This window comes from Hypanus sabinus, chromosome 5 (genome assembly GCF_030144855.1).
Source record: "Hypanus sabinus isolate sHypSab1 chromosome 5, sHypSab1.hap1, whole genome shotgun sequence".
NCBI lineage: Eukaryota > Metazoa > Chordata > Chondrichthyes > Myliobatiformes > Dasyatidae > Hypanus > Hypanus sabinus.
This window is the reverse complement of record NC_082710.1, coordinates 6752369-6776624: the sequence shown is the minus strand read 5'-3', so window position 1 is coordinate 6776624 and position 24256 is coordinate 6752369. Positions and strand designations below refer to the sequence as shown.

At 41.1% G+C, this 24256-nt stretch overlaps 1 protein-coding gene across 2 annotated transcripts in view; it reads left to right on the top strand.

The window, feature by feature from the left end:
• Window positions 1-24256, top strand: part of polr3g (polymerase (RNA) III (DNA directed) polypeptide G) — a 39461-nt gene that overhangs the window by 4456 nt on the left and 10749 nt on the right. The window contains exons 2-4 of one of the 2 annotated variants that reach the window (XM_059969334.1): window positions 9809-9904; window positions 20307-20366; window positions 22094-22150. In XM_059969334.1, the coding sequence (XP_059825317.1) occupies window positions 9809-9904; window positions 20307-20366; window positions 22094-22150 (213 nt within the window). Of the gene's footprint in view, window positions 1-9774; window positions 9905-20306; window positions 20367-22093; window positions 22151-24256 lie in introns of both variants that reach the window. The other variant, XM_059969333.1, reaches the window with a different exon arrangement.

Here is a 24256-nt window from a genome sequence, read left to right as displayed (position 1 = left end):
TCAATACCATACCCCCCAAATACCATGTGCTTTAAGTTTGCACACTAATCTCCTGTGTGGGACCTTGTCAAAAGCCTTTTGAAAATCTAAATATACCACATCCACTGGCTCTCCCCTATCCACTCTACTAGTTGCATCTTCAAAAAATTTTATAAGATTCGTCAGATATGATTTTCCTTTCAGAAATCCATGCTGACTTTGTCCGATGATTTCACCTCTTTCCAATTGTGCTGTATTCACATCTTTGATAACCGACTCTAGCATTATCACTAATGCATCCACTATTTCTTGGGCTACTTCCTTAATGGGATGCAGACCATCTGGCCCTGGGGATTTATCTGCCTTTAATCCCTTCAATTTACCTAACACCACTCCCCTACTAACATGTATTTCCCTCAGTTCCTCCATCTCACTAGACCCTCGGTCCCTTACTATTTCCGGAAGATTATTTATGTCCTCCTTATTGAAGACAGAACCAAAGTAGTTATTCAATTGGTCTGCCATGTCTTTGTTCCCTATGATCAATTCACCTGTTTCCGACTGTAAGGGACCTGCATTTTTCTTGACCAATCTTTTTCTTTTCACATATCTATAAAAGCTTTTACGGTCAGTTTTTATGTTCCCTGCCAACTTTCTCTCATAATCTTTTTTCCCTTTCCTAGTTAAGCCCTTTGTCCTCCTCTGCTGGTCTCTGAATTTCTCCCAGTCCTCAGGTGTGCCGCTTTTTTTTTGCTAATTTATATGTTTCTTCTTTGGACTTAATACTAACCCTAATTTCCCTTGTCAGCCACGGGTTCACTACCTTCCATGGTTTATTCTTTTGCCAAACTGGGATGAACAATTGTTGTAGTTCATCCATGCGATCTTTAAATGCTTGCCATTGCATATCCACTGTAAACCCTTTAAGTATCATTTGCCAGTCTATCTTAGCTAATTCACGTCTCACCTTCAAAGTTACCCTTCAAGTTCAGAACCTTTGTTTCTGAATTAACTATGTCACTCTCCATCTTAATGAAGAATTCCACCATATTGTGGTCACTCTTACCCAAGGGGCCTCGCACGACAAGATTGCTAACTAACCCTTCCTCATTGCTCAATATCCAATCTAGAATGGCCTGCTCTCTAGTTGGTTCCTCGGCATGTTTGTTCAGAAAACCATCCCGCATACATTCCAAGAAATCCTCTTCCTCAGCACCCTTACCAATTTGGTTCACCCAATCTATATGTAGATTGAAGTTATCCATTATAACTACTGTTCCTTTATTGCATGCATTTCTAATTTCCTGTTTAATGCCATCCCCAACCTCACTACTACTGTTAGGTGGCCTGTACTCAACTCCCACCAGCGTTTTCTGCCCCTTTGTGTTATGCAGTTCTACCCATGTCGATTCCACATCCTCCATGCTAATGTCCTTCCTTTCGATTGCGTTAATCTCCTCTCTAACCAGCAATGCTACCCCGCCTCCTTTTCTTTCCTGTCTATCCTTCCTGAATATTGAATATCCCTGGATGTTGAGCTCCCATCCTTGGTCACCCTGGAGCCATGTCTCCGTGATACCAACTATATCATATTCATTAATAACTATCTGCACATTCAATTAATCCACCTTGTTACAAATACTCCTCGCATTGACACACAAAGCCTTCAGTCTTGTATTTACAACACTCTTAGCCCTTCTACAATTATGTTGAAAAGTGGCTCTTTTTGCTTTTTGCCCTGGATTTGCCTGCCTGCCACTTTTACTTTTCACTTTACAACTTTTTGCTTCTACCCTCATTTTACACTCCTCTGTCTCTCTGCACTTGTTCCCATCCCCCTGCCACATTAGTTTAAAGCCTCCTGAACAGCAGTAGCAAACGCTCCCCCTAGGACATTGGTTCCAGTCCAGCCCAGGTGCAGACCGTCCTGTTAATACCGGTCCCACATCCCCCAGAACTGGTTCCAATGCCCCAGAAATTTGAATCCCTCCCCTTTGCACCATTTTTCAAGCTACGTATTCATCTGAAATATCCTCCTATTTCTACTCTGACTAGCACGTGGCACTGGTAGTAATCCAGAGATTATTACCTTTGTGGTCTTACTTTTTAGTTTATCTCCCAACTCCCTAAATTCACCTTGTAGGACATCATCCTGTTTTTTACCTATATCGTTGGTACCTATGTGCACCACGACCACTGGCTGTTCACCCTCCCATTCCAGAATGTCCTGCAGCCACTCAGAGACATCCTTGACCCTTGCACCAGGGAGGCAACATACCATCCTGGAGTCTCGTTTGCAGCCGCAGAAATGCCTATCTATTCCCCTTACAATCGAATCCCCTATCACTATAGCTCTCCCACTCCTTTTCCTTCCCTCCTGTGCCGCAGAGCCACCCATGGTGCAATGAACTCGACTGCTCCTGCCTTCCCCTGATGAGACATCTCCCCAACAGTATCCAAAACAGTATATCTGTTTAAGAGGGAGATGACCTCAGGGGACTCCTGCACTACCTGCCTACTGCTACGCTGTCTAGTGGCCACCCCTTCCCTTTCTGCCTGTGTAGCCTTTACCTGTGGTGTGGCCAATTCACTGAACGTGCTATTCACAACTTTCTCAGCATCGGGATACTCCAGTATGAATCCAATCACAGCTCCAGATGCTCAATGCGGTCTGCCTGAAGCTGCAGTTGGACACACTTCCTGCACACATAGTCGTCAGGGACACTGGAAGTATCCCTGATTTCCCACATGCTTCAGGATGAACAAACCACGGGGCCGATCTCAGCTGCCATAACCTACCCAATACTTGCCTCAACTTTTGAAACTTTCTCCTTTGAAAGGAACTTACCCGGCCTTAACTCTGTTGGAGTGAAGCTCGTCCTCAGCCTCTTCTCGTCAAAGCCTCTCGATTCAAAGCCTCAAATCTCCACTCCTTCACTGGCCCACTGATTATCTCCCCAAAATGTTTCAACACTCACTTTGTTATATTCTTATGGTTATTCTATAGATTTATTGGGTATGCCTGCAAGAAAATGAATCTTGAAAATGTTGACATATATGTACTTTGATAATAAGTTTACATTGAACTTTGGAACTTTAAAAGGATTGGTCATTGAAGCCCTGGGGAGAAAAATGTTTTGGCCATCTATCAATGCCTCTCATAATTTTCTGGTTGGCACTGTTTTGTGCACTTTATGCGGTCCTGGGTAGGTCTGTAGTCTAGTGTAGTTTTTTTTCTGTGTTGTTTTTTTACATAGTTCAGTCTAGTTTTTGTACTGTGTCATGTAACACCATGGTCCTGAAAACCGTTGTCTCATTTTTAGTATGTACTGTACCAGCAGTTATGGTCGAAATGACAGTAAAAGTGACATGACTTGGCTGCCAGTGACTAGTGATGTTCCTTGGGGGTCAGTATTGGGACCACTACTTTTCATTGTTCGTCAACAATCTGGATAGTAGAACTGATTGCTTTGAGGCAAAGTTTGAGGATGATATGAAGCTAGACAAAGGGGTATGTAGTGCTGAGGAAGCAATGCGATTGCAGCAGGACTTCGACAAATTGGAAGAATGGGCAAAAATTGGCTGTTGGAATACAGTGTTGAGAAATCTATGATAATGCATTTTGGGGCCCCTTATCTCAAAAAGAATATATTAACATTGGAGAGCGCCCAGAGGAAGGTTACGAGGATGATTCCAGGAATGAAGGGTTAACATATGAGGAGCATTTGGCAGTTTTGGGCCTGTACTCACTGGAATTTCAAAGAATGCGGTGGGAGAAGGGGCAGATCTGATTGAAACCCACCAAATGTTGAAAGGACTTGAAAAGGTGGCTGTGGAGAGAATGTTTCTTTGGTGGGGATATCCAGAACTAGAGGGCACGGCCTCAACATTGAGGGGTGATCTTTCAGAAAAGAAGTAAGGAGGATTTTTTTTTGCCAAAGAGCAGTGAATCTGTGGAATGCTCTGCCACAGACTGCCATGGAGGCCAAATCACTGAGTATATTCAAGTTGAAGTTGATAGATTCCTGATTGTCCAGGGCATCAAGGGATATGGTGAGAGGGCAGGTGTATGGGGTTGAGTGGGATCTGGGATCAGCCATGATGAAATCGCGGAGTGGACGAAATGGGCTGAATGCCTAATTCTGTCCTTGTCTTATGGTCTTATAATCTTATACTCCTTTAACAAGTCACCTCTCATCTTGCTTTACCCCATGGAGACAAGCCCAAGCTTGCTCTAGTTCATACAATAATCACAATATATTACATACATGGTAACAAGAAACATTATTATAGGAAAGATTCTAGCACAGATAAAGCAGTGGCTGATTGGCAAGAGGCAAAGAGTGGGAATAAAGGGATATTTTTCTGGTTGGCTGCTGATGACTAATAGTGTTCCATAGGGGTCTATGTTGGGACTGCTTCTTTTTACATTGTATATCAATGATTTGGATGCTGGAATTGATGGTTTTCTTGCAAAGTTTGCAGATGATACGAAGATAGGTGGAGGGGAAGGTCGTTTTGAGGAAGTAGAGAGGCTTGGACAGATTAGAAGAATAGGGAAAGAAGTGGCAGATGGAATATAATGTCAGGAAGTGAACGGTCATGCAGTTTGGTAGAAGAAATGAAAGGGTTGACTACTTTCTAAATGGAGAGAAAATACAAAAAACTGAAATGCAAAGGGACTTGGGAGTCCTTGTACAAGATCCCCCAAAGGTTAATTTGCAGGTTGAGTCTGTGGTGAGGAAAGCAAATGCGATGTTAACATTCATTTTAAGAGGACTAGAATATAAAAGCAAGGATGTAACGTTGAGATTTTATAAGGCACTGTTGGGGCCTCACTTGAAATATTTTGAGCAGTTTTGGGCACCTAATCTTAGAAAGGATGTGCTGACGAGAGAGAGGGTTCAAAGGCGGTTCATGAAAAGTATTCCAGGATTGAATGGTTTGTCATATGAAGAGTGCTTGATGGCTCTAGGTCTGTATTCACTAGAGTTTAAAAGAATGAGGTGTGACCTAATTGAAACCTAATCAAATGGTGGACTTGGAGAAGATGTTTCCTGTGGTGGGAAAGTTGGGGACTAGAGGACACAGTCTCAGAATAGAGGAGTGTCCTTTTAGAACAGATGAGGAGGAATTTCTTTAGTGGTGATTCTGTAGAATTCATTGCCACAGACAGCCGTGGAGGTCAAGTCTTTATGTACAGTATATTTAAGACAAAGGTTGATAGATTTTTGATTGTTTAGGGCATGAAGGGATACAGGATGACAGCAGGAGACTGGGTCTGAGAGGAAAATGGAATCAGCCATGATGAAGTGGTGGAGCAGACTTGATTGGCCAAATAAATGGCTTAATTCAGTTCCTGTATCTTGTAGTCTTATTATATGTAACAGTACTCTGTTACATATAATAATCCTTACATTAAAGTGCTGGATCCAATGACCAAACAGAAAATAAAAGATTCCAGGGTGACCATCAGTTTTGTGGTAAAATTGAATGACCAAATGCCTCTTTGCCCTGTAATGTAAAACAGTTACTTCTGGCATCTCCAAGCCTGAATGCTTGAAACTGCAGTGAGCAAAACTGTTCTGAATTGTCTTGCTGCTAATTTCTCACCAACCATCAGTGACTAAACTCTCTGCCATTTGAACACAAGTGCTACCAATTGACACTATTTTAAAAACTATTCACTCTTAAGCATGGCGTAGTGTCTAATGGCCGCACGAGCACCACTGACTCTAATTAGAAACTGTTCAGCAACAGACTTCTGCCCCTATTAAGCAGCATAGTGTCCCCAAGAAACAAAGGGAATTTTCCTGCTATTTTCTTCATTAGTTTTTGCAAACAGGTATCTGTCCCAATTAACAATGGCCCAATTAACTGGAATCCATTGTATTTGCATTCTGAAGTGTGATCCAATATAGTTGATCCAATTGTAATCTCAACTCTGCATTTTAATCTGATTGCAGTAATCTTCATCACTTTGTTTATCTAGAATCCATCTGCCTCTATTTTAAAAGATATTCCAAGTCTGCCTATATTACTTATTCTGAGGAAGAGAATTCCTAAGATTCTCAAGCTCACGAGAGAACAAAATTTCACCTTGTCTTGGTTGGGCAACATTTCATTTAAAAAGAAATTACCCCTTACTTCCAGAATTCAACGGGGAACACCTTCTCATCTGCTTTGCTAAAACATCTCTGCATCTGGTTTTTTAAATCAAATCCAGTCCAAATATCTACACTGTAGTGGATTCAAAGTAAGTTAATTATCAAAGTGTGTATATGTCACCTTGAGGTGCACCACCCAACAATCCCTAATTTAATCCTAGCCAAGTCACAGGACCTAGGATAGGGGAAGGGGAAGGGGAGGGGGAGGAAATTACCAGAAATTGGAGAATTCAATGTTCATACCACCAGGCTGGAGACTACCCAGATGGTAGATGAGGTGTTGCTCCTCCAACCTGAGTTTGGCCTCATCATGGCAGTAGAAGAGGCCATGTGTGGACATAACTAGATGGGAATGAGAGGCAGAGTTGAAGTGGGTGGCAACCGGGAGGTCCTGTCTATTGTGGCGGACGGAGCGGAGGTGCTTGATGAAGCGGTCCCCCAATCTGCGTCGGGTCTCGCCGATGTAGAGGAGGCTGCACCGAGAGCACTGGATGCAATAGATGACTCCAGCAGACTCGCAGGTGAAGTGTTGCCTCACCTGGAAGGACTGTCTGGGGCCTGGAATGGTGGTAAGGGGGGAGGTGTGGGGACAGGTGTAGCATTTGCATTTACAGGGTTAAGTGCTGGGTGGGAGTTCTGTGGGGAGGGACGTGTGGACCAGGTAGTCGCAGAGGGAACGATCCCTGCGAAAAGCTGAGAGGTCGGGAGAGAAAGATGTGCTGGGTGGTGGGGTCCTGTTGAAGGTGGCGGAAGTAGCGGAGGATAATGTGTTGAATCCGGAGGCTGATGGGGTGGTAGGTGAGGACAAGGGGAACCCTGTCCCTGTTGTGGTGACGGGAGAATGGGTTAAGGGCTGAAGTGCGGGTGGTGGAGGAGATGCGGGTGAGGGCATCTTTGATGATGCCAGAAGGGAAACCACAATCCTGAAAGAAAGAGGACATTTGAGAAGTCCTGGAACAGAAAGCCTCATCCTGGGAGCAGATGCGGCAGAGACGGAGGAACTGGGAATAGGGAATGGAATTTTTGCATTGGGCAGGGTGGGAAGAGGTATAGTCAAGATAGTTATGGGAGTCAGTGGGTTTGTAGAAGATGTCAGTGGATAGTCTGTCTCCAGAGATGGAGACCGAGAGATCAAGAAAGTGGAGAGAAGTGTCCGAGATGGACCAAGTGAATTTAAGGGCTGGATGAAAGTTAGAAGCAAAGTTGATGAAATTGACGAGCTCAGCATGGGTGCAGGAAGCAGCACCAATGTAGTCGTCGATGTAACGGAGGAAAAGTTGGGGAAAAGTTGGTTATGTGGAACAGTCTATGCTCCAAATCTATACTGGCACCACTCCCCAACTTTTCTGCTGATGGCTGAGGTAAGAAGCTGTTCCTGAAAGATTGAGTGTATGTCTCCTCCTTGATGGTAGCAATGAGAAGAGGGCACATCCTGGGTGATGAGAATCTTTCATCATGGGTGCTGCCTTTTTGAAGCATCGCCTTTTGAAGATGTCTTAGATACTGGGGAGGCTAGTGGCAATGAAGCTGACCGAGTTTACAACTTTCTGCAGCTTTTTCGATCCTGTGCAGTGACTGCTTAAATTACAGTAAGAAATATGTATAACAATAAGTAAGCCACATATAAAGTACCAACAAAAAGAAAAAAATAATGAGGCAGCATTCATGAGTTCATTGTCTGGTGTTCAATGCCTGGTAATGGGATGCGGGGTCTCTTTTTGGCAGCTCCCAGTTATTGACCATAGCTCCACAAACTGAAGAAAATCTGCAAGTCTGTGTTTATTCATGCTTGAGTGCTCGGTGGTGGGTGTCGATGTTTTTTTTTGCTGGTGGGGGGGGAGGGTTCGTTGCCTTGCTGCTTATGCAATGGAGGGGGGAGTTGGGGGAGCTTTGGGGCTCTAATGTTTAACTGTCAATCATTCTTTGAGGCACTTCTGTTTTCATGTATGTATGCAAAGAAAAAGGATTTCAGGATATATACTGTATACATTTCTCTGACACTAAATGTACTTATTGACTTATTGAGATGCTGGTAGTCCAGAGCAACATGCACAAAATGCCGGAGGAGCTTCTCTACGGAAAAGAGTAGCCAGTCTACGTTTTGGGCCAAGACCCTTCATAGATATTGCCTGACCTGCTGAGTTCCTTCAGCACTTTGTGTATGTTACTCTGGATTTCCAAAATCTGCAGAATCTCTTGTGTTGTTAATTGATTGGGTGGCCAAGTTGTAACTTAAAACTATTTACAATTTGTGTTTATAACAAGCACAAAAGAACAGAGTATATTGTACCCAAAGTATTTGTTGACATTGTAAAATGTAGATAGGAAGGAGATTGGAAGATTGGGGGAAAAGGTCCTCTCACAGTGTGTATAACTTCATTATTCTTGGAAAGCAAGTTGTGAGACAAAGTGTGTGTAATAAAGGTATTTAAATAATGGGCAAGAGCTTGACAGGAGCTACAAGAGCCTTAGGTCCCACACCCATCAAGTTCAGGAACAGTTATTATCTTTCAACCATCATGCTCCTGAACCAGTGTGGATAACTTCACTCACCTCAACACTGAAGTGATTCCACAACCTATGTACTGTACAATTCATGTTCTCAGTATTGCACAGTTTGTCATCTTATGTACATTGTGGCTAGACAGTCTTTGTGTGTAGTTTCTCTTTGATTCTATTGTAAGTCCTTTTCGTCTGTGAATGCCTGCAAGGAAATGAATCTCAGAGCAGATTACATCATTGAATAATAAATTTCCTTTGAACTTTGCAGTTAATTTAGGCATTAAACATGAACTGTGAGGTTATGGAGTTTAATAAGCAGAATAACAAAGTAGGGTGTTGGAGTTTGGAGTTCAAACCCAGTGTTCTCTAAAAGGAGTTTGTATGTCCTCCCCATGGAATATGTGGGTTTTCCCTAGGTGCTCAGATAAGATTGGTTAGATATGACTTAGCACACATGAAGCCATGCTGATTATCCTTAATTAGTCCAGTCCGTGTCTATCCAAATACTTGGATATCCAGTCCCTTAGAATATCTTCCAATAATTAAAATTGATACCTGTACCCAGCTGGAAGCACGAGAAGAGTTTGTTTGTCATGTAGGCTGGGAAAACACTAGATCCCTTTTTTTTTAACAAAACTAAATCAGTGATATAATTAAATTAATGTTACAATTAGTGTAATTAAGTGGTCAACAAAAAAATCACTCTAGCTCAACTACTTTCAATTAGACTAAACTGGACTATATTCGTTTGCTTCTACAGTGGTCCAACCCATGTGACAAATTATCCAGAATAAGCAGGCAACACAAATTAAGATCAGCTCCATGCCTCCTACAAGGTGACTCTCACAGGAAATGATAAAATAGTGATGGTTGGAGGTGTGGAGGGGTGGGCTAGTGGGTGGAGATGTTGATCAGCCTTACTGCCTGGGGAAGTAATTGTTTTTGAGTCTGGTGGTCCTGGTGTGGATGCTACACAGACTCCTCCCCTATAGCATAGGCAAACAGTCCATGAGCAGAGTGGGTGGGATCCTTCTTGATGTTTGGATCAATAATGTACTTGTCTAGTTTTAGTTGTTATTTCCTAATGCACTTGCGCTGTATGATAATCTACATTACCGATCTGTAGCCCACAGAATTTAAGCCTGTCCCCTTGAATACAGGGGAAGATGTGAACTATATCCTAGCCTTAAAGCAGGAGTTAAGGGGAGCCTGCAAGAAGCTGCCTTACTACATTGAAGCTGCTATTGATAAAAAAGGTAAGAGGATTCAAGATTGTTCAATGTCATTTCTAGTTCACAAGTGTAAAGGGGAACAAAATAATTGTTACTCCGGATCCATGCAGCACAAACAGCACAAGATAAAAATACAATAATTTAAAAAATAGGATAGATATACATAGATAAGATAGTTTGTATACGTTGATTGTATGGCTGTACATAAGGTGACTGACAGGAAGTAATAAAGTAGTGGTGGAGTTAGTGGGTGGAGGTGTTGATCAGCCTTACTGCCTGGGGAAAGTAACTGTTGTTGAGTCTAGTGGTCCTGGTGTGGATGCTACGTAGCCTCCTCCCCTATAGCACTGGGCAAACAGTCCATGAGCAGGGTGGGTGGGATTCTTAATGTTACTGGCCTTGTTCTGGAACCTTTCTGTATATATATGTCCTTGATAGGTAGGCTAGTGCTGGTGATGCATTGGGCAGCTTTGAGGACGTGTTGTAGAGCCTTCCTGTCGGCCATAGTTAAATTTTCATGCCAAGGAGTGATGCAACTTGTTAGGTTGTGCATCTGTGGAATGAAGCAATGAAGTTGGGGTAAAAATGCTTACATTTTAAATCATAATACATTTTCACATGAACTAGGAGAGTTTATAGAATTACAATTAGTATTATTATCTCTGGTGTATGTGAAATTCGTTGTTTTGCAACAGCAGTGTAGTGGAAAGACAAGAACTTACTGTAATACATTTCCTTTTTTTTTAATTAGTTTTTCTATACATTTTACAAATTTAAAAAAAAACCCAAATCACAATGAGGAACATTAATACAGTGCAAAATTAAGCATACAATGACAATATGCTACAAAATAAGAGAATTTTAAAAAAAAAAGCACCTAAATTGAAGACAAGTAAACTTAGTATCCTCCCCAAACCCCACAACACAAAAAAACTCCAGACCAACCACAACACAATATAGAGAATATAAATCAGGACAATCAAACTCCCAGACTGTGAATACTCTTAGCAACAGAGGATAATAATGCCTACTACCAGAAAAAAAAAGGAGCTGAAAGCAAGGGACCGAAAAGAGAGAGAAAAAAAAACCCTAGTCAGGAGGAAGGTTATGAAAGTACTCGATAAAAGGTCCCCAGACCTTATAGAACTTTAGATCTGAATTAAGAACTGAATAATGAATTTTTTCTAGGTCCAAGCAGGCCACAATGTCGTTAAGCCATTGAGCATGTGGGTGGGGCATCATCTCTCCATCTAAGGAGGATCAAGCGTCTAGCCAGGAGAGAAGCAAAGGATAATATTCGGCATTTGGTCGGACTCAGACGTAAATCTGTCTCGCCCCAGAAACCGAACAAAGCAATTAAGGGGTTTGATTCTAGGTGCTGATTCAGAATATACGATAACGTAGTGAAGACATCTTTCCAAAATTTCTCCAAGCTAGGACAGAACCAATACATATTATTGAGAGAGGCCTCGCCCCTCTTGCATTTATCACAGAGCGGGCTAATGTTAGGGTAGAATCAAGATAGTTTAAATTTAGACATATGGGCTCTATGAACAATCTTAAACTGTAAAAGGCAATGGCGAGCACAGAGAGAGGTTGAGTTAACTGATTTGAGAATCGAGTCCCAGCTCTCATAAATAAGGAGGTATTTAAATCCTGCTCCCAGGCCATTTTAATTTTATCCACAGGGGCCCGTTGTGAGGCTGCTAAATTATCTCGAATAATTGATATTAAACCTTTACCTAGTGGATTAATGGAAAGAAATAAGTCCATAGCATTTTTCGCAGGCATTTCAGGAAAGTTAGGAATTAAAGGAGCAATAAAGTGTCTAATTTGGAGATATCTAAAAAAATGACCATTGGGCAGATTGAACTTAACAGAGAGCTGCTGAAAAGAAGCGAAGCGATTATCAATGAAAAAATCTTTAAAATGTCTAATGCCCTTCCTATACCAAACATGGAATGCTGAATCGTACATAGTGGGTGAAAAAAGGTGATTATGTACGACAGGGCTGGAAACGGGAAAACCTTGGAAACCATAGCATTTCCTAAACTGAGCCCATATACGCAAAGTGTATCTAACAAGAGGATTAGCTATTAATCTGGGCAGACTACTAGGGAGTGCAGAGCCAAGAAATGCAGAGATAGATGCACTTTAGTGGAGCTCAACTCCATTGCCACCCAGTTAGGGCACTCGGGTTGGCCATGGAAGAAAGACCAAAAGGTAGCACAACGTATATTAGCTGCCCAATAATATAAACGAAAGTTAGGTAAAGCCATGCCACCCTCTTTTTTAGATTTTTGGAAATGGATTTTATTAATTCTAGAGCACTTATTCTTCCACAGATATGACAAAATAATAGTCTAAGGAATCAAAAAAGGAATAAAAATTGGGATAGATTGAAATAAGTATAAAAATTTGGGGAGAACATACATTTTAACAACATTAATACGACCTACCAAAGACATAGATAGAGGTGACCATTGTACCAGACTCTGTTTTATAGTATATGAAAGATTGGCAAAGTTTTCACGAAAGAGATCTTTAAACTTCCTTGTGACTGTAATTCCAAGATAAGTAAATTGGTTATGGACTACTTTAAAAGGGAGATCACGAAATGTTAGTTCTTGTGCTTCTTTATTAATTGGGAAAAGTTCACTCTTATGTAAATTAAGTTTATAGCCAGAGATCTGGCTAAACTGGTCAAGAAGTGAAAACATTAGAGGTAAGGATGTAGACGGATTTGAGAGAAAGAGTAATACGTCATCAGCATAGAGAGAAACTTTATGCTCAACACCCCGTCTCCAAATCCCAGTCAATTCAGGACAATTCCGAAATGCTATCGCCAAAGGTTCTATAGCCAAATCAAAGAGAAAGGGACTTAAGGGGCATCCCTGACGGGTGCCACGTTTGAGATTAAATACCTGGGATTTCTGAAAATTAGTTAGAACAGAAGCAGTAGGACACAGGTACAGCAATTTGATCCAAGAGATGAAACTTTGACCAAGGTCAAATTTTTCTAAGACTGCGAAAAGGTAGTTCCACTCTATACGATCAAATGCTTTCTCCGCATCAAGGGAAATAACACATTCAGGAATCCCAGTTGGAGGAGAGTATAAGATATTAAATAAACGCCGAATGTTAAAAAAAGGGGGACGGTTTTTAATAAAACCTGATTGGTCATCAGAGATAATGGAGGGAATGACAGTTTCTAATCTATGAGCCAAAACTTTAGCTAAGATCTTTACATCAACATTGAGCAAAGAAATCGGCCTATACGAGGAACACTCTATTGGGTCTTTGCCCTTTTTTAATAGAAGAATGATAGATGCCTCATTGAAAGAGGGTGGCAATTTGCCGTAATTAAACGAGTCAGATAGTACTGAAAGTAACTGAGGAGAAAGAAGTGAAGAGAATGATTTATAAAATTCTACAGGGAACCCATCAGGTCCAGGAGATTTCCCTGAGGGCAGTGCAAAAATTGCAAAAGATATTTCTTCTGATGATATAGGCTCATTAAGTTTGGCTTTAAAATCAGATGGAAGTGAAGGAATATTCAGATTCTTTAAAAATTGATCAGCAGAGATATTGTCATTCAAAGATTCAGAGGAATAAAGCCGAGAATAAAAATTTTTAAATGCGTCATTAATTTCTAAATGATCCAATGTAAAGTCTCCGTTCTCCTTCCGGATCTTTGTAATATGTTGTTTGGCTTTGGAACGCCTCAGCTGATCGGCTAGAAATTTACCAGACTTATCCCCATGAATGTAAAAGCGACTCTTGCTTCCGAGAAGTTGGCGTTCTACAGGTTGAGTAGACAGAAGGTTAAATTTATTTTGGAGTTCAACTAGCTTCTTGTATGGTTCAGGGGTTCTTAGTTTGAGCATATAGTTGATCCAATTCTTTAATCTGGTTAATGAGGTCTAATCGATCTGCACAGGATCTTTTGTTAAGATTTGCTGTGTAAGAGATTATTTGACCCCTCAGATATGCTTTCATGGCATCCCAGACAATCTGGGATGACACTTCAGGTGATGTATTAGTGTTAAAATGTTATCTGATCCTTAATAAATTTTTAAAAATCATCATCCGATAATAAGGTTGAATCAAACCGCCATTCCTCTGAGGGAGACCAGGCAAATTCAGAGAGAGAGTAATTGGGGCATGGTCAGAGATCAGTATACTCTGATAGTCACAAGAGTATACAAGTGGAATAAGTTGGTTATCGAGTAAGAAATAGTCAATTCTAGTGAAGGTATGGTGAACATGTGAAAAAAAAGAATAATCTCTCTCAGTAGGATGAAGGAAACGCCATACATCAGAAATACCAAAATTAGAGAGAAATGATTGGATAGCTAAGGCAGATTTAGTAGGTGATCTGGTAACAGAGGACGATCGATCCAGATTAGGATCTAACCAACAGTTGAAGTCACCACCAAGTATAAGAGAGTATGAGTTTAAGTCTGGTAGTGAGGAAAAAAAAATGTTCAAAAAAGTTAACATCATCAAAGTTGGGGGCATACAGGTTTGCTAGTGCAACTTTAGTGTTACATAGTTTATCAGAAACAATAATAAAACGGCCATTTGTATCAGATATTTTATTATGTTCAAAAGGAATATTTGAGTTAATAAGAATAGAGACTCCCCTAGCCTTAGCAGCAAAGGATGAATGAAAATGCTGACCCGCCCACTTTGACAGAAGCCGAGAGTTATCAGAACAACAGATATGAGTTTCTTGAAGGAAAGCAATGTCAGCTTTGAGTTGTTTAATATGTGAGAATACCTTCCTCCTTTTAACAGGGTGATTCAATCCCTTTACATTCCAGCTCACGAATTTAAGTGCACTAGCCATTATCAATTACTAATGCATAAAAGGCAGCAGGCATATAAAAAGTCAAGCAATACAATAGCAGTCTGGGAGCAGAAATGTAAACATAGATTCGTAAGATCAAAACATAAACATGTCCTGAGCATAAAGAAAAACAATAAATACAGTGAGTGATGTTGGAACTGGAAAACCCACCCCACCCACACAACCCAAAACTAGACGGCTACCAAAAAAAGCAGCTAGCTCTACCAAAAAAATTAACCCAAATATGACTTCCAGATCTGTGTCATTAACAGCAGTTCCGTATAAATACTATAGCAAATAGTAACTAGTTTATGCACTAGAAAACATAACTACAAATTGGAACATCTTCTACAGAAATATAAAACTTAATACAGAGAAAATCGGAAGAAAATCAAAACTCACCTACCCGCGAAAAATTATGGAAGAAGAAAGTAAGCGAAAGGGAGAGAGAGAAAAAAAAGTGGAGGAAGGGGAAAATTATAGATTCAAGAAGAGTACTTATCAACCATTTACAGAGAGGAAAAAAAATCAAAGATTAAAAAAAGGTGAAAAAAAATACTAAATAATAAAAAAAAATCAGCAGTTAAACTGTGAACCAACAAACAGGAAGGCCTTCAATAAAAATTTCAAACCTCCAAAACAAGTTAGAGTCAATTGTAGAACTCTATAAATAAAGTTATGCAAGAATAAAATAGATTACCCAAGTACTATTTAAACGTCCTTAGGGAAACATTAAGCACAGGATATCTGTTTTAAAAAAAACACACCAAATCCAGGGAGAGATTGTCAACAGCCCTTAGAGTTTCAATGGATAATGTCTGAGTGATACAAGTAAAGTCTGAGTCCAGAGAAAGTAATTTTACTGCGAGAGGTACTTATCCACCATTTTAGGAGGTCCGATCGGGTTCCGAAGATGACTGAATAGCCGGGAGACTTGCAACAAATGCCTCAGCTCCTTTCACTGACTTAAACCACTTATACTTTCCAGTATTAAGCGTGATTCGTAAATCGGCAGGAGTGCGAAGAGATCGAAAAGCACTTTCATTGCGCCTTTAAATTCAGCGCGCATCTTTAAGGTCTGGGGTGCAAAATCTTCCACAAAGCGAATGGTTGTATTTTGGAAAGTAAAAGTACCTCTGCGACGTGCCTCCATAATCAGACGGTGTTTTACCTGGTATTTATGAAAACACAAAATGACCGGTCGCGGGCAGAAGCCCAGAATTCCGGGGGGAACATAGACCCTATGAGCCCTTTCGAGTTCAGGCGGGTTCGGAAGCAAATCTTTCCCAAATATCTCACAGAGAAACTCGGCGAAAAACTCCACGTTTGATCCCTGTTCGGTGGCCTCTGGCAATCCAAGAATTCGGAGGTTGCAACGCCTGCTGTGATTTTCAAGATCCACCATTTTGGAAAGGAGTTTATTATTTTTTTTCTAGGCTGGAACAGAGAGTCTCCAAGTATCGAACACGACTTTCTAAATCTTCAGAAGTCGAATCGATAGGTGTTTAGCATGTTCGTCCACTCTATCGTTGATCCGATCCAGTTTGGCTTCCAGCTGTTTGAAAGTGGTTTTAAATTCCTTTAAAATATCATCATGGTGTTGTTCCAGCGCAGCGAGGGTCTCATCTGACAGAGCCGGAACTTCCTTTCTCCCGGATTTAGAACTCTTGTTAGACATTGTAAGGTAGATGTGTTCACAGGCAAGTAAAAGAAACCAAATAAAGTTCCTAACTAAGGTTTAAAAAATGGAGACATTTAGTGCAAAGATAGTGACAGTAACGGAACAAAAGTTCGGAGCAGCTAAGCAATCGCCATCTTACCGGAAGTCTATAATACATTTTCTGTGGACTCTTTCTACACTTCTCACTGCCTCAGTAAAGCAGCCAGCGAAATGAAATACCCCAACTACCCCAGACATCCTCTCTTCTCCCTCCTCCCGTAGGCAGAAGATAAAAAATCAGGAAAGCATGCACCACCAGGCTCAAAGACAGCTTCTGTCCCAGTGTTCTCAGACTCTCGAATGGACCTCTTGTTATGATCTTGCTCTTTACTGTTTACCTGCACTGCGCGCTCTCTCCAGCGTTTACACTTTATTTTAATTATTTTTATTTAGAGGTACAGTGTGGAACAGGCCCTTCAAGTTGCGCCGTCCCGTAACCCCCAATTTAACCCTAGCCTCTAATCAGAGGACAATTTTAAATCACCAATTATCCTACTAACTGGTACGTCTTTGGACAGTGGGAGGAATCGACACGTTCCATGGGGACGATATACAAACTCCTTACAGAGTCACTGAGATAGAGCTCTGAACTGTGTTGCTCTGAGCTGTAATAGTGTTGTGGTAGCCGCTACGCTGTGGTGCCAGTACATTTATCCTGCATTGTCATTGTTTTGCCTTGTTCTATCCCAATGCATTGTGTAATAATTTTATCTGTATGAACGGTATACAAGTTCTTGTGTAACCTGGCAATACTTGGATTCCTAATTCTCTCTGATCTAAATCCCAGCCATGATTTGGTCTCACACATGGTTCACAATCCAGACTCAGTCTTGGCCACACTCAGGAACTGTGGCTTCACACCCAGATTGTCCTCTAGGCCTCTGCTCACTTGCCCATCTAATAGATAGATAGATAGATACTTTATTCATCCCCAAGGGGAAATTCAACATTTTTCCAGTGTCCCATACACTTATTGTAGCAAAACTAATTACATACAGTATTTAACTCAGTATAAATATGATATGCATCTAAAATCACCCTCCCAAAAAGCATTAATAAATAGCTTTTAAAAAGTTCTTAAAATGTTTACTAAAGTGCATTGAGTGGTAATTTCAGCTCAGTCCTAACCCCAGCACTTTAACATGTCTTGCCCCTGGTGGTTGAATTGTAGAGCCAAATGGCGTTGGGGACTAATGATCTCTTCATCCTGTCTGAGGAGCATTGCATTGACAGCAACCTGCCACTGAAGCTGCTTCTCCGTCTCTGGATGGTGCTGTGCAGAGGATGTTCAGGGTTTTCCATGATTGACTGTAGCCTACTCAGCGCCCTCCGCTCTGCCACCGATGTCATACTCTCCAGTTCTGTGCCCATGACAGAGCCCGCCTTCCTTACCAGCTTATTAAGACGTGACACCACAAAGAAGAGGGCGCTCTCCACAACTGACCAATAGAACATCTTCAGCATCTCACTACAAACATTGAATGCGTTAGCCAGATGCTAGGCTGGCAGAATTTCTGACAATCTGATCTCAGATTACTGCAGGGGGTGACCAAGGCCCTTTATCATTGTCATGGGGAGTACATGATGTCCAGGAGAGGTAACACCCCTGGTGAAGGGGCTTGTTGTGTCCAATCTGAGGCAGCTTTCTCACCATTGCTCCCCACAGACACTCGACTCTCACCTGTGGCTCCAAATATCAGTTTGTGTGTGACAGCAGCCACACCCCCCGGTACACCTCTTTGACAGGCCAGCTAAACCAGGTGACAATAGCTGGAGAGTCCCGTGTCCCGGGTGGATGAGATCAATCATCGGGAAGGCAGTTCCGCAACGCTCAGTGGAGAGCGAAGTGCGTGACGAGGCACAGAAGACGTCACGGTCGTCCACTGCAACCAAGGAAGACTGCAGTCTGGGACCACTGGTCCCAGATTTCTGAGGTGGAGAGGGTGGAACTTCTCCACTTTAAAAACTCTGATGTGATGGACAACCACCACCACTGAAGTATTTTTTGACAGAATTAGAGCTGTTAGTGTGATGCTATTACAGCATTTTGGAGTTTGCAGTCCAACGCAAAGAATTTGTACGTTCTCCCTGTGAACTGTGGGTTTTCTCCGGGTGCTCCTGTTTCCTCCCACAGTCCAAAGATGCTCCAGTTAGTAGGTTAATTGTTCACTGGAAATTGACCTGTGATTGGGCTAGGGTTAAATCGATGGGGAGCTGGGCAGGGCAGCTCTTCGGACCAGAAGGACCTGTAATGCATTGTACCTCTAAATATATAAATACAATATGCACTTCTTATCATTGTTCTTGTGTTCTGTGATGTTCTGCTGAACATATGGCATGCGTGTTGGTGCTGGAAAGTGTGGTGACACTCTTGGGCTGCCCCCAGCACATCGTTAGTTTGTGTTGGTTGTTAGAAGAAATGATGCATTTCACTATATTTTGATATACCTGTGATAAATAAATGAATATGAATTGAAACTGCATCAGTCCAGTAACAGGTTTGTAGGCCCATACATCACAGTAGTGTAATGCTGTAAGATAGAGGTTCAACTCCTGTCACTCTCTGTAAGGAGTTTGTACGATCTACCTGTGACCACGTGGCTTTCCCCTCAGTGCTCTGGTTTCCTCCCACAGTCCAAAGGCGTTCAGTTTACCATTAGTAAGTTGTGGAAATGCAATGTTGGTGCTAGAATCATGGGGATACTTGGGCTGATCCTTGGTGATTTGGTGTAAATGACTCATTTCACTCTATGTTTCAATGTTGATGTGACAAGTAAAGCTGATTTTTTTTTCTGGTTTTGTGTTTTCATTTCATTACTATTATGGTTGGCAAGTGAAAGTAAGTTGACATTCCAAAATCAGAATCAGAATCAGGTTTATTATCACTGATGTGTAGAGTGAAGTTGTTGTTTTGTGGCAGCATTACAGGGCAGGCATAAGTGACAACAACAAAAAAAATTAAATAACGCAGAAAAGGGATAATGAGATAGTGTTCATGGCCCATTCTAAAATCTGATGGTGGAGGGGAAGAAGTTGTTTCTAAAACATTGAGTGTGTGTCTTCAGGCTCCTGTGCCTCCTCCCTGATGGTAGTAATGAGAAGAGGGCATGTCCTTGGTGTTGAGAGTGGTTGGATTCTGATGTTTAAATCCAAGGTTCTTTCGGGAAAGAGGCATAAAACTTGTTGCTTCATGATTGTTTTATTAGGCATTAACAGAACAAAGGGAAATCAAAATGGGTAGAGAAGGAGGTCTACTAAGTGAATGGAGAGACAAAAGAACTCAGACTAAAATGCTGAAAAGATGGTGCCCAGCATAAGCAGCTCTTTTACACCCATCAAATTGGAAAATTACATTCAAATTTGTAGCTAAGAGATAACGAATCAAATATTTGATTTTATTATAGCTCTTATTCAAATAATGCAAAACAAAGAAGCTTTTCAGAATCATACCAGAACTATAGCAATTTAACCATCAGGGGACACATTGAACTTGCTTATACAAATTGTCACCACTAGGAAGCATAATAAGCAGTTACTTGTATAAAAGTAATTACATAAAATATCAGCAGGTAATTGTTAAACTGCAAAGAAAATAATAATTAAACAATCTAATCCAACAGGGTCCTCAATGATGTATTGCTATAATATTTTGACAGCATTGAAGGTTGATTTTGTATATTTTTAATTTCATATTCCAGCATGAGTAATGTAATACAGGATGAAGATGTAATCATTTCAAACAATCACTACTAAAAGCTGATTATGACCATAAATGATTCCACTGTACTATATTGTTGTGAAGCAGATTTGAAAAATTGTGAAATGCAGTTTTGAAAGATATTTCTTCAATATAGATATTGAAAGGTATACTCAGAAGTATAAGGAAAAGAATGGCGCCAAGAAATGGACACCAGGTAAGTACAGATTAATTTGTTAATGAATATTGATAGACTCAGCCTACCCCAAAGTGATCTGTTGATTTACACGAATGTCTAAAATACTCAATATATTTTGGATACACTTTATTTATACTGGCATAACTCCATCCATTACTATTATAGAACATGACTAATCATGTGTTTTCTCTAGCTTTTGGTAATTTCTCCCACCTCCTCCTCTTTTTCCATTTCCCATTCTAATTTCCCTCTCATCCCTTCCCTTCTCACCTGTCCATTACTTCCCTCTGGTGCCCCTCCTGCTTCCCTATCTCTCATGGTCCACTCTCCTCTCCTATCAGATTCCTTCTTCTTTTCCACCTATCACCTCCCAGTTTCTTATTTCATCCCCTCCCCCACCCAGCCTCCTTCCCTTTCACCCGTTCTCACCTATCACTTGACAGTTTGTGATCCTTCCCCTCCTTCCACCATCTTATCTTGGCTTCTGCCTCCTACCTTTCCAGCCCTAATGAAGGGTTTGGACTGAAGGATCAACTGTTTATTCACTTCTATAGATGCTGTCTGACTTATTGAGTTCCTCCAGCATGTTGTGTGTGTTACTCAGGATTTCTAAAATCTGCAGAATCTCTTGTGATTATGTTAGTATTCATCTGTATTACTTTATTACAAAAGTGCAAAAGCATTCATATGGCTATTAAATAGAATAGCAGTTAACGTGACACCATTGCAGCCCGGGTGTCGGAGTTCAATTCTGATGTCCTCGATGAGGGGTCTGAACATCCTCCTGTAGAATGCACAGGTTTCCTCCCACATTCACTGCAGGTTTGGGTCAGTGCGTTTTGGAGATGCCATGTTGACACTGGAAGCATGGCAACTCTTGTGGCTGCCCCAGCACAATCTTTGGGCTGTGCTGGCCAGTGACACAAATAACGCATTGTACCGCCTGTTCTGATGTTTCAATGTACACATGACAAATAGAGCTTATCTTTAATGTTTATAAAACAGACTGTTTCCATCCTTGTCCCTTCTCATCTCTATATGAACATGAGAAATAGGAGCAGGACTAGGTCATCCGGCCCATTGAGCCTGCGCCGCTATTCAATAAGATCATGGCTGATCTGTCCATAAACTCAGCTCCATCTACCTGCCTTTTCCCCATAACCCTCAATTCCCCTAGTACGTAAAAATCTGTGTATCTGTATCTTAAATATATTTAGTGAAGAAGCCTCAACTGCTTCCCTGGGCAGAGAATTCCGCAGATTCACCACTCTCTGGGAAAAACAGTTTCTCCTCATCTCTGTCCTAAATCTTCTCCCCTGAATCTTGAGGCAATATCCCCCAGTTCTAGTCTCACCTACCAATGGAAATAACTTACCTATTTTATCTATCCCTTTCAAAATTTTGAATGTTTCTATAAGATCCCCTGTCTGCTATGGAAACACCTGAAGCTTCCATCTCCCTCCAGAAAATATTGTTTGATTGGCTTCGTGGCCTAGGTCCAGATCTAACACAGATCATTACATTTTCAGCACTTTGGAAAGAAATACTAATCGTCTTCCCAGTCCTTGGTAGTGTTTTACATAGGAGAGTATCATTTATGTTGTGTTAGTATCTGACACCACCCTCCATTGAGAAATGTATGGACACAGTCCCACTTAGCAAATTTAGACTAAAACTTTAGAGCTCGACCATCACTTCTTGTGTGGTTTTTGCTGACGTCTGTTAATTTATATGTAAATTTACAGATTGGAGAAGACTTCCGAGGGAGCTAAAGCCAAGAATTAAAATGCCAAAAAAAGCAAGTAAGTGTTCTCTAATATTAGGTTTGGTGTGTACATATTGCTGATTTTGATTTGTTTAGCTAAGCTTCCACAGAAGTGTTTAACATTCTACTGAAACTAGAACTGTTAGGGTTACTGTGACTCTGTTACAGCTTGGGGCATTGGGTTTCAATCCCTGGAAGTCTCTGTACATCCTCCCTGTTGTTTTCTCCGGGTGCTCTAGTTTGCTCCCTCATCCAAAGACGTGCTCTGTATGTATTGGCCATTGTGACTTATCCCTTGATCAAATTCTGATTAAATCGGAATTGTCAGGAGTTGCTGGGGTGGTTTAGCTCGAAGGCCCGAAGGGCCAACTCCGCACTGCATCTCTAAACCCAATGGTTTTCTTTTTGTTTTTTTTTCCCAGTTAGTAGGGTTTTTTTAGTTAGTTAGTAGAGGTTTGTTTTTCTACCTTTTTCAAAAAAAAATTCTTAACACTTTATTTTTTCTTATTATTATTGATATATTGCTTAGCTTTGTTAATCAGTTATCTGCTAATTTAATTTATTGTACATAATGACATATTGACTTAATGTATTTTTTATCTTCAATAATAATTAATAAAAAGATTTTAAAATGAAATAAAACATAAATAAAGTAAATTGCTGGGCCTATCGTCTTAATCAGTCAGGTTTGTTATCACCAGCACGTGACATGATATTTGTTAACTTAGCAGCAGCAGTTCAATGCAATACATAAGCTAGCAGAGAAAAAAAAGTAAAATAAAAAATAATAAGTACATAAATCAGTTCCGTATATTGAATAGATTTTTAAAAATGTGCAAAAACAGAAATACTGTACTATATTTTTTTTAAGTGAGGCAGTGTCCAAAGTTTAAATGTCCATTTAGGAATCGGATGGCAGAGGGGAAGAAGCTGTTACTGAATCACCGAGTGTGTGCCTTTAGGCTTCTGTACCCTCCTACCTGATAGTAACAATGAGAGAAGGGCATGCCTTGGGTGCTGGGGGTCCTTAATAATGGACACCGCCTTTCTGAGGCGCTGCTCCTTGAAGATGTCCTGGGTTCTTTGTAGGCTGGTACCCAAGATAGAGGTTAATTAGATTTACAAACTTCTGCAGCTTCTTTCCATCCTGTGCAGTAGCCCCTCCATACCAGACAGTGATGCAGCCTGTCAGAATGCTCTCCACAGTACAACTATAGAAGTTTTTGAGTGTATTTGTAGACATGCCAAATCTCTTCAAACTCCTAATACAGTATAGCCACTGTCTTGCCTTCTTTATAACTACATTGATATGTTGGGACCAGGTTAAATCCTCAGATCTTGACACCCAGTAACTTGAAACTGCTCACTCTCTCCACTTCTGATCCCTGTATAGGGATTGGAATGTGTTCCTTTGCCTTACCCTTCCTGAAGTCCACAATCAGCTCTTTCGGCTTACTGAAGTTGAGTGCCAGGTTGTTACTGTGGCACCACTCCACTAGTTGGTATATCTCATTCCTGTACCACCACCACCTGAGATTCTACCAACAATGGTTGTATCATCAGCAAATTTATAGATGGTATTTGAGCTATGCCTAGCCACACAGTCACGTGTATATAGAGAGTAGAGCAGTGGGCTAAGCACAAACCCGGAGGTGCGCCAGTGTTGATCGTCAGCGAGGAGGAGATGTTATCACCAATCCGCACAGATTGTGGTCTTCTGGTTAGGAAGTCAAGGATCCAGTTGCAGAGGGAGGTACAGAGGCCCAGGTTCTGCAATTTCTCAATCAGGATTGTCGGAATGATGGTAGTAAATGCTGAACTATATTGATGAACAGCATCCTGACGTAGGTGTTTGTGTTTCCAGGTGGTCTAAAGCCATGTGGAGAGCCATTGAGATTGCATCTGCCGTTGATCTATTGTGGCAATAGGCAAACTGCAATGAATCCAGGTCGTTGCTGAGGCAGGAGTTCAGTCTAGTCATGACTAACCCCTCAAAGCATTTCATCACTGTCAATGTGAGTGCTACCGGGTGATAGTCATAAAGGCAGCCCACATTATTCTTCTTTGGCACTTGTATAATTGTTGGCTTTTTGAAGCAAGTGGGAACTTCCACCCATTGCAGTGAGAGGTTGAAAATGTCTTT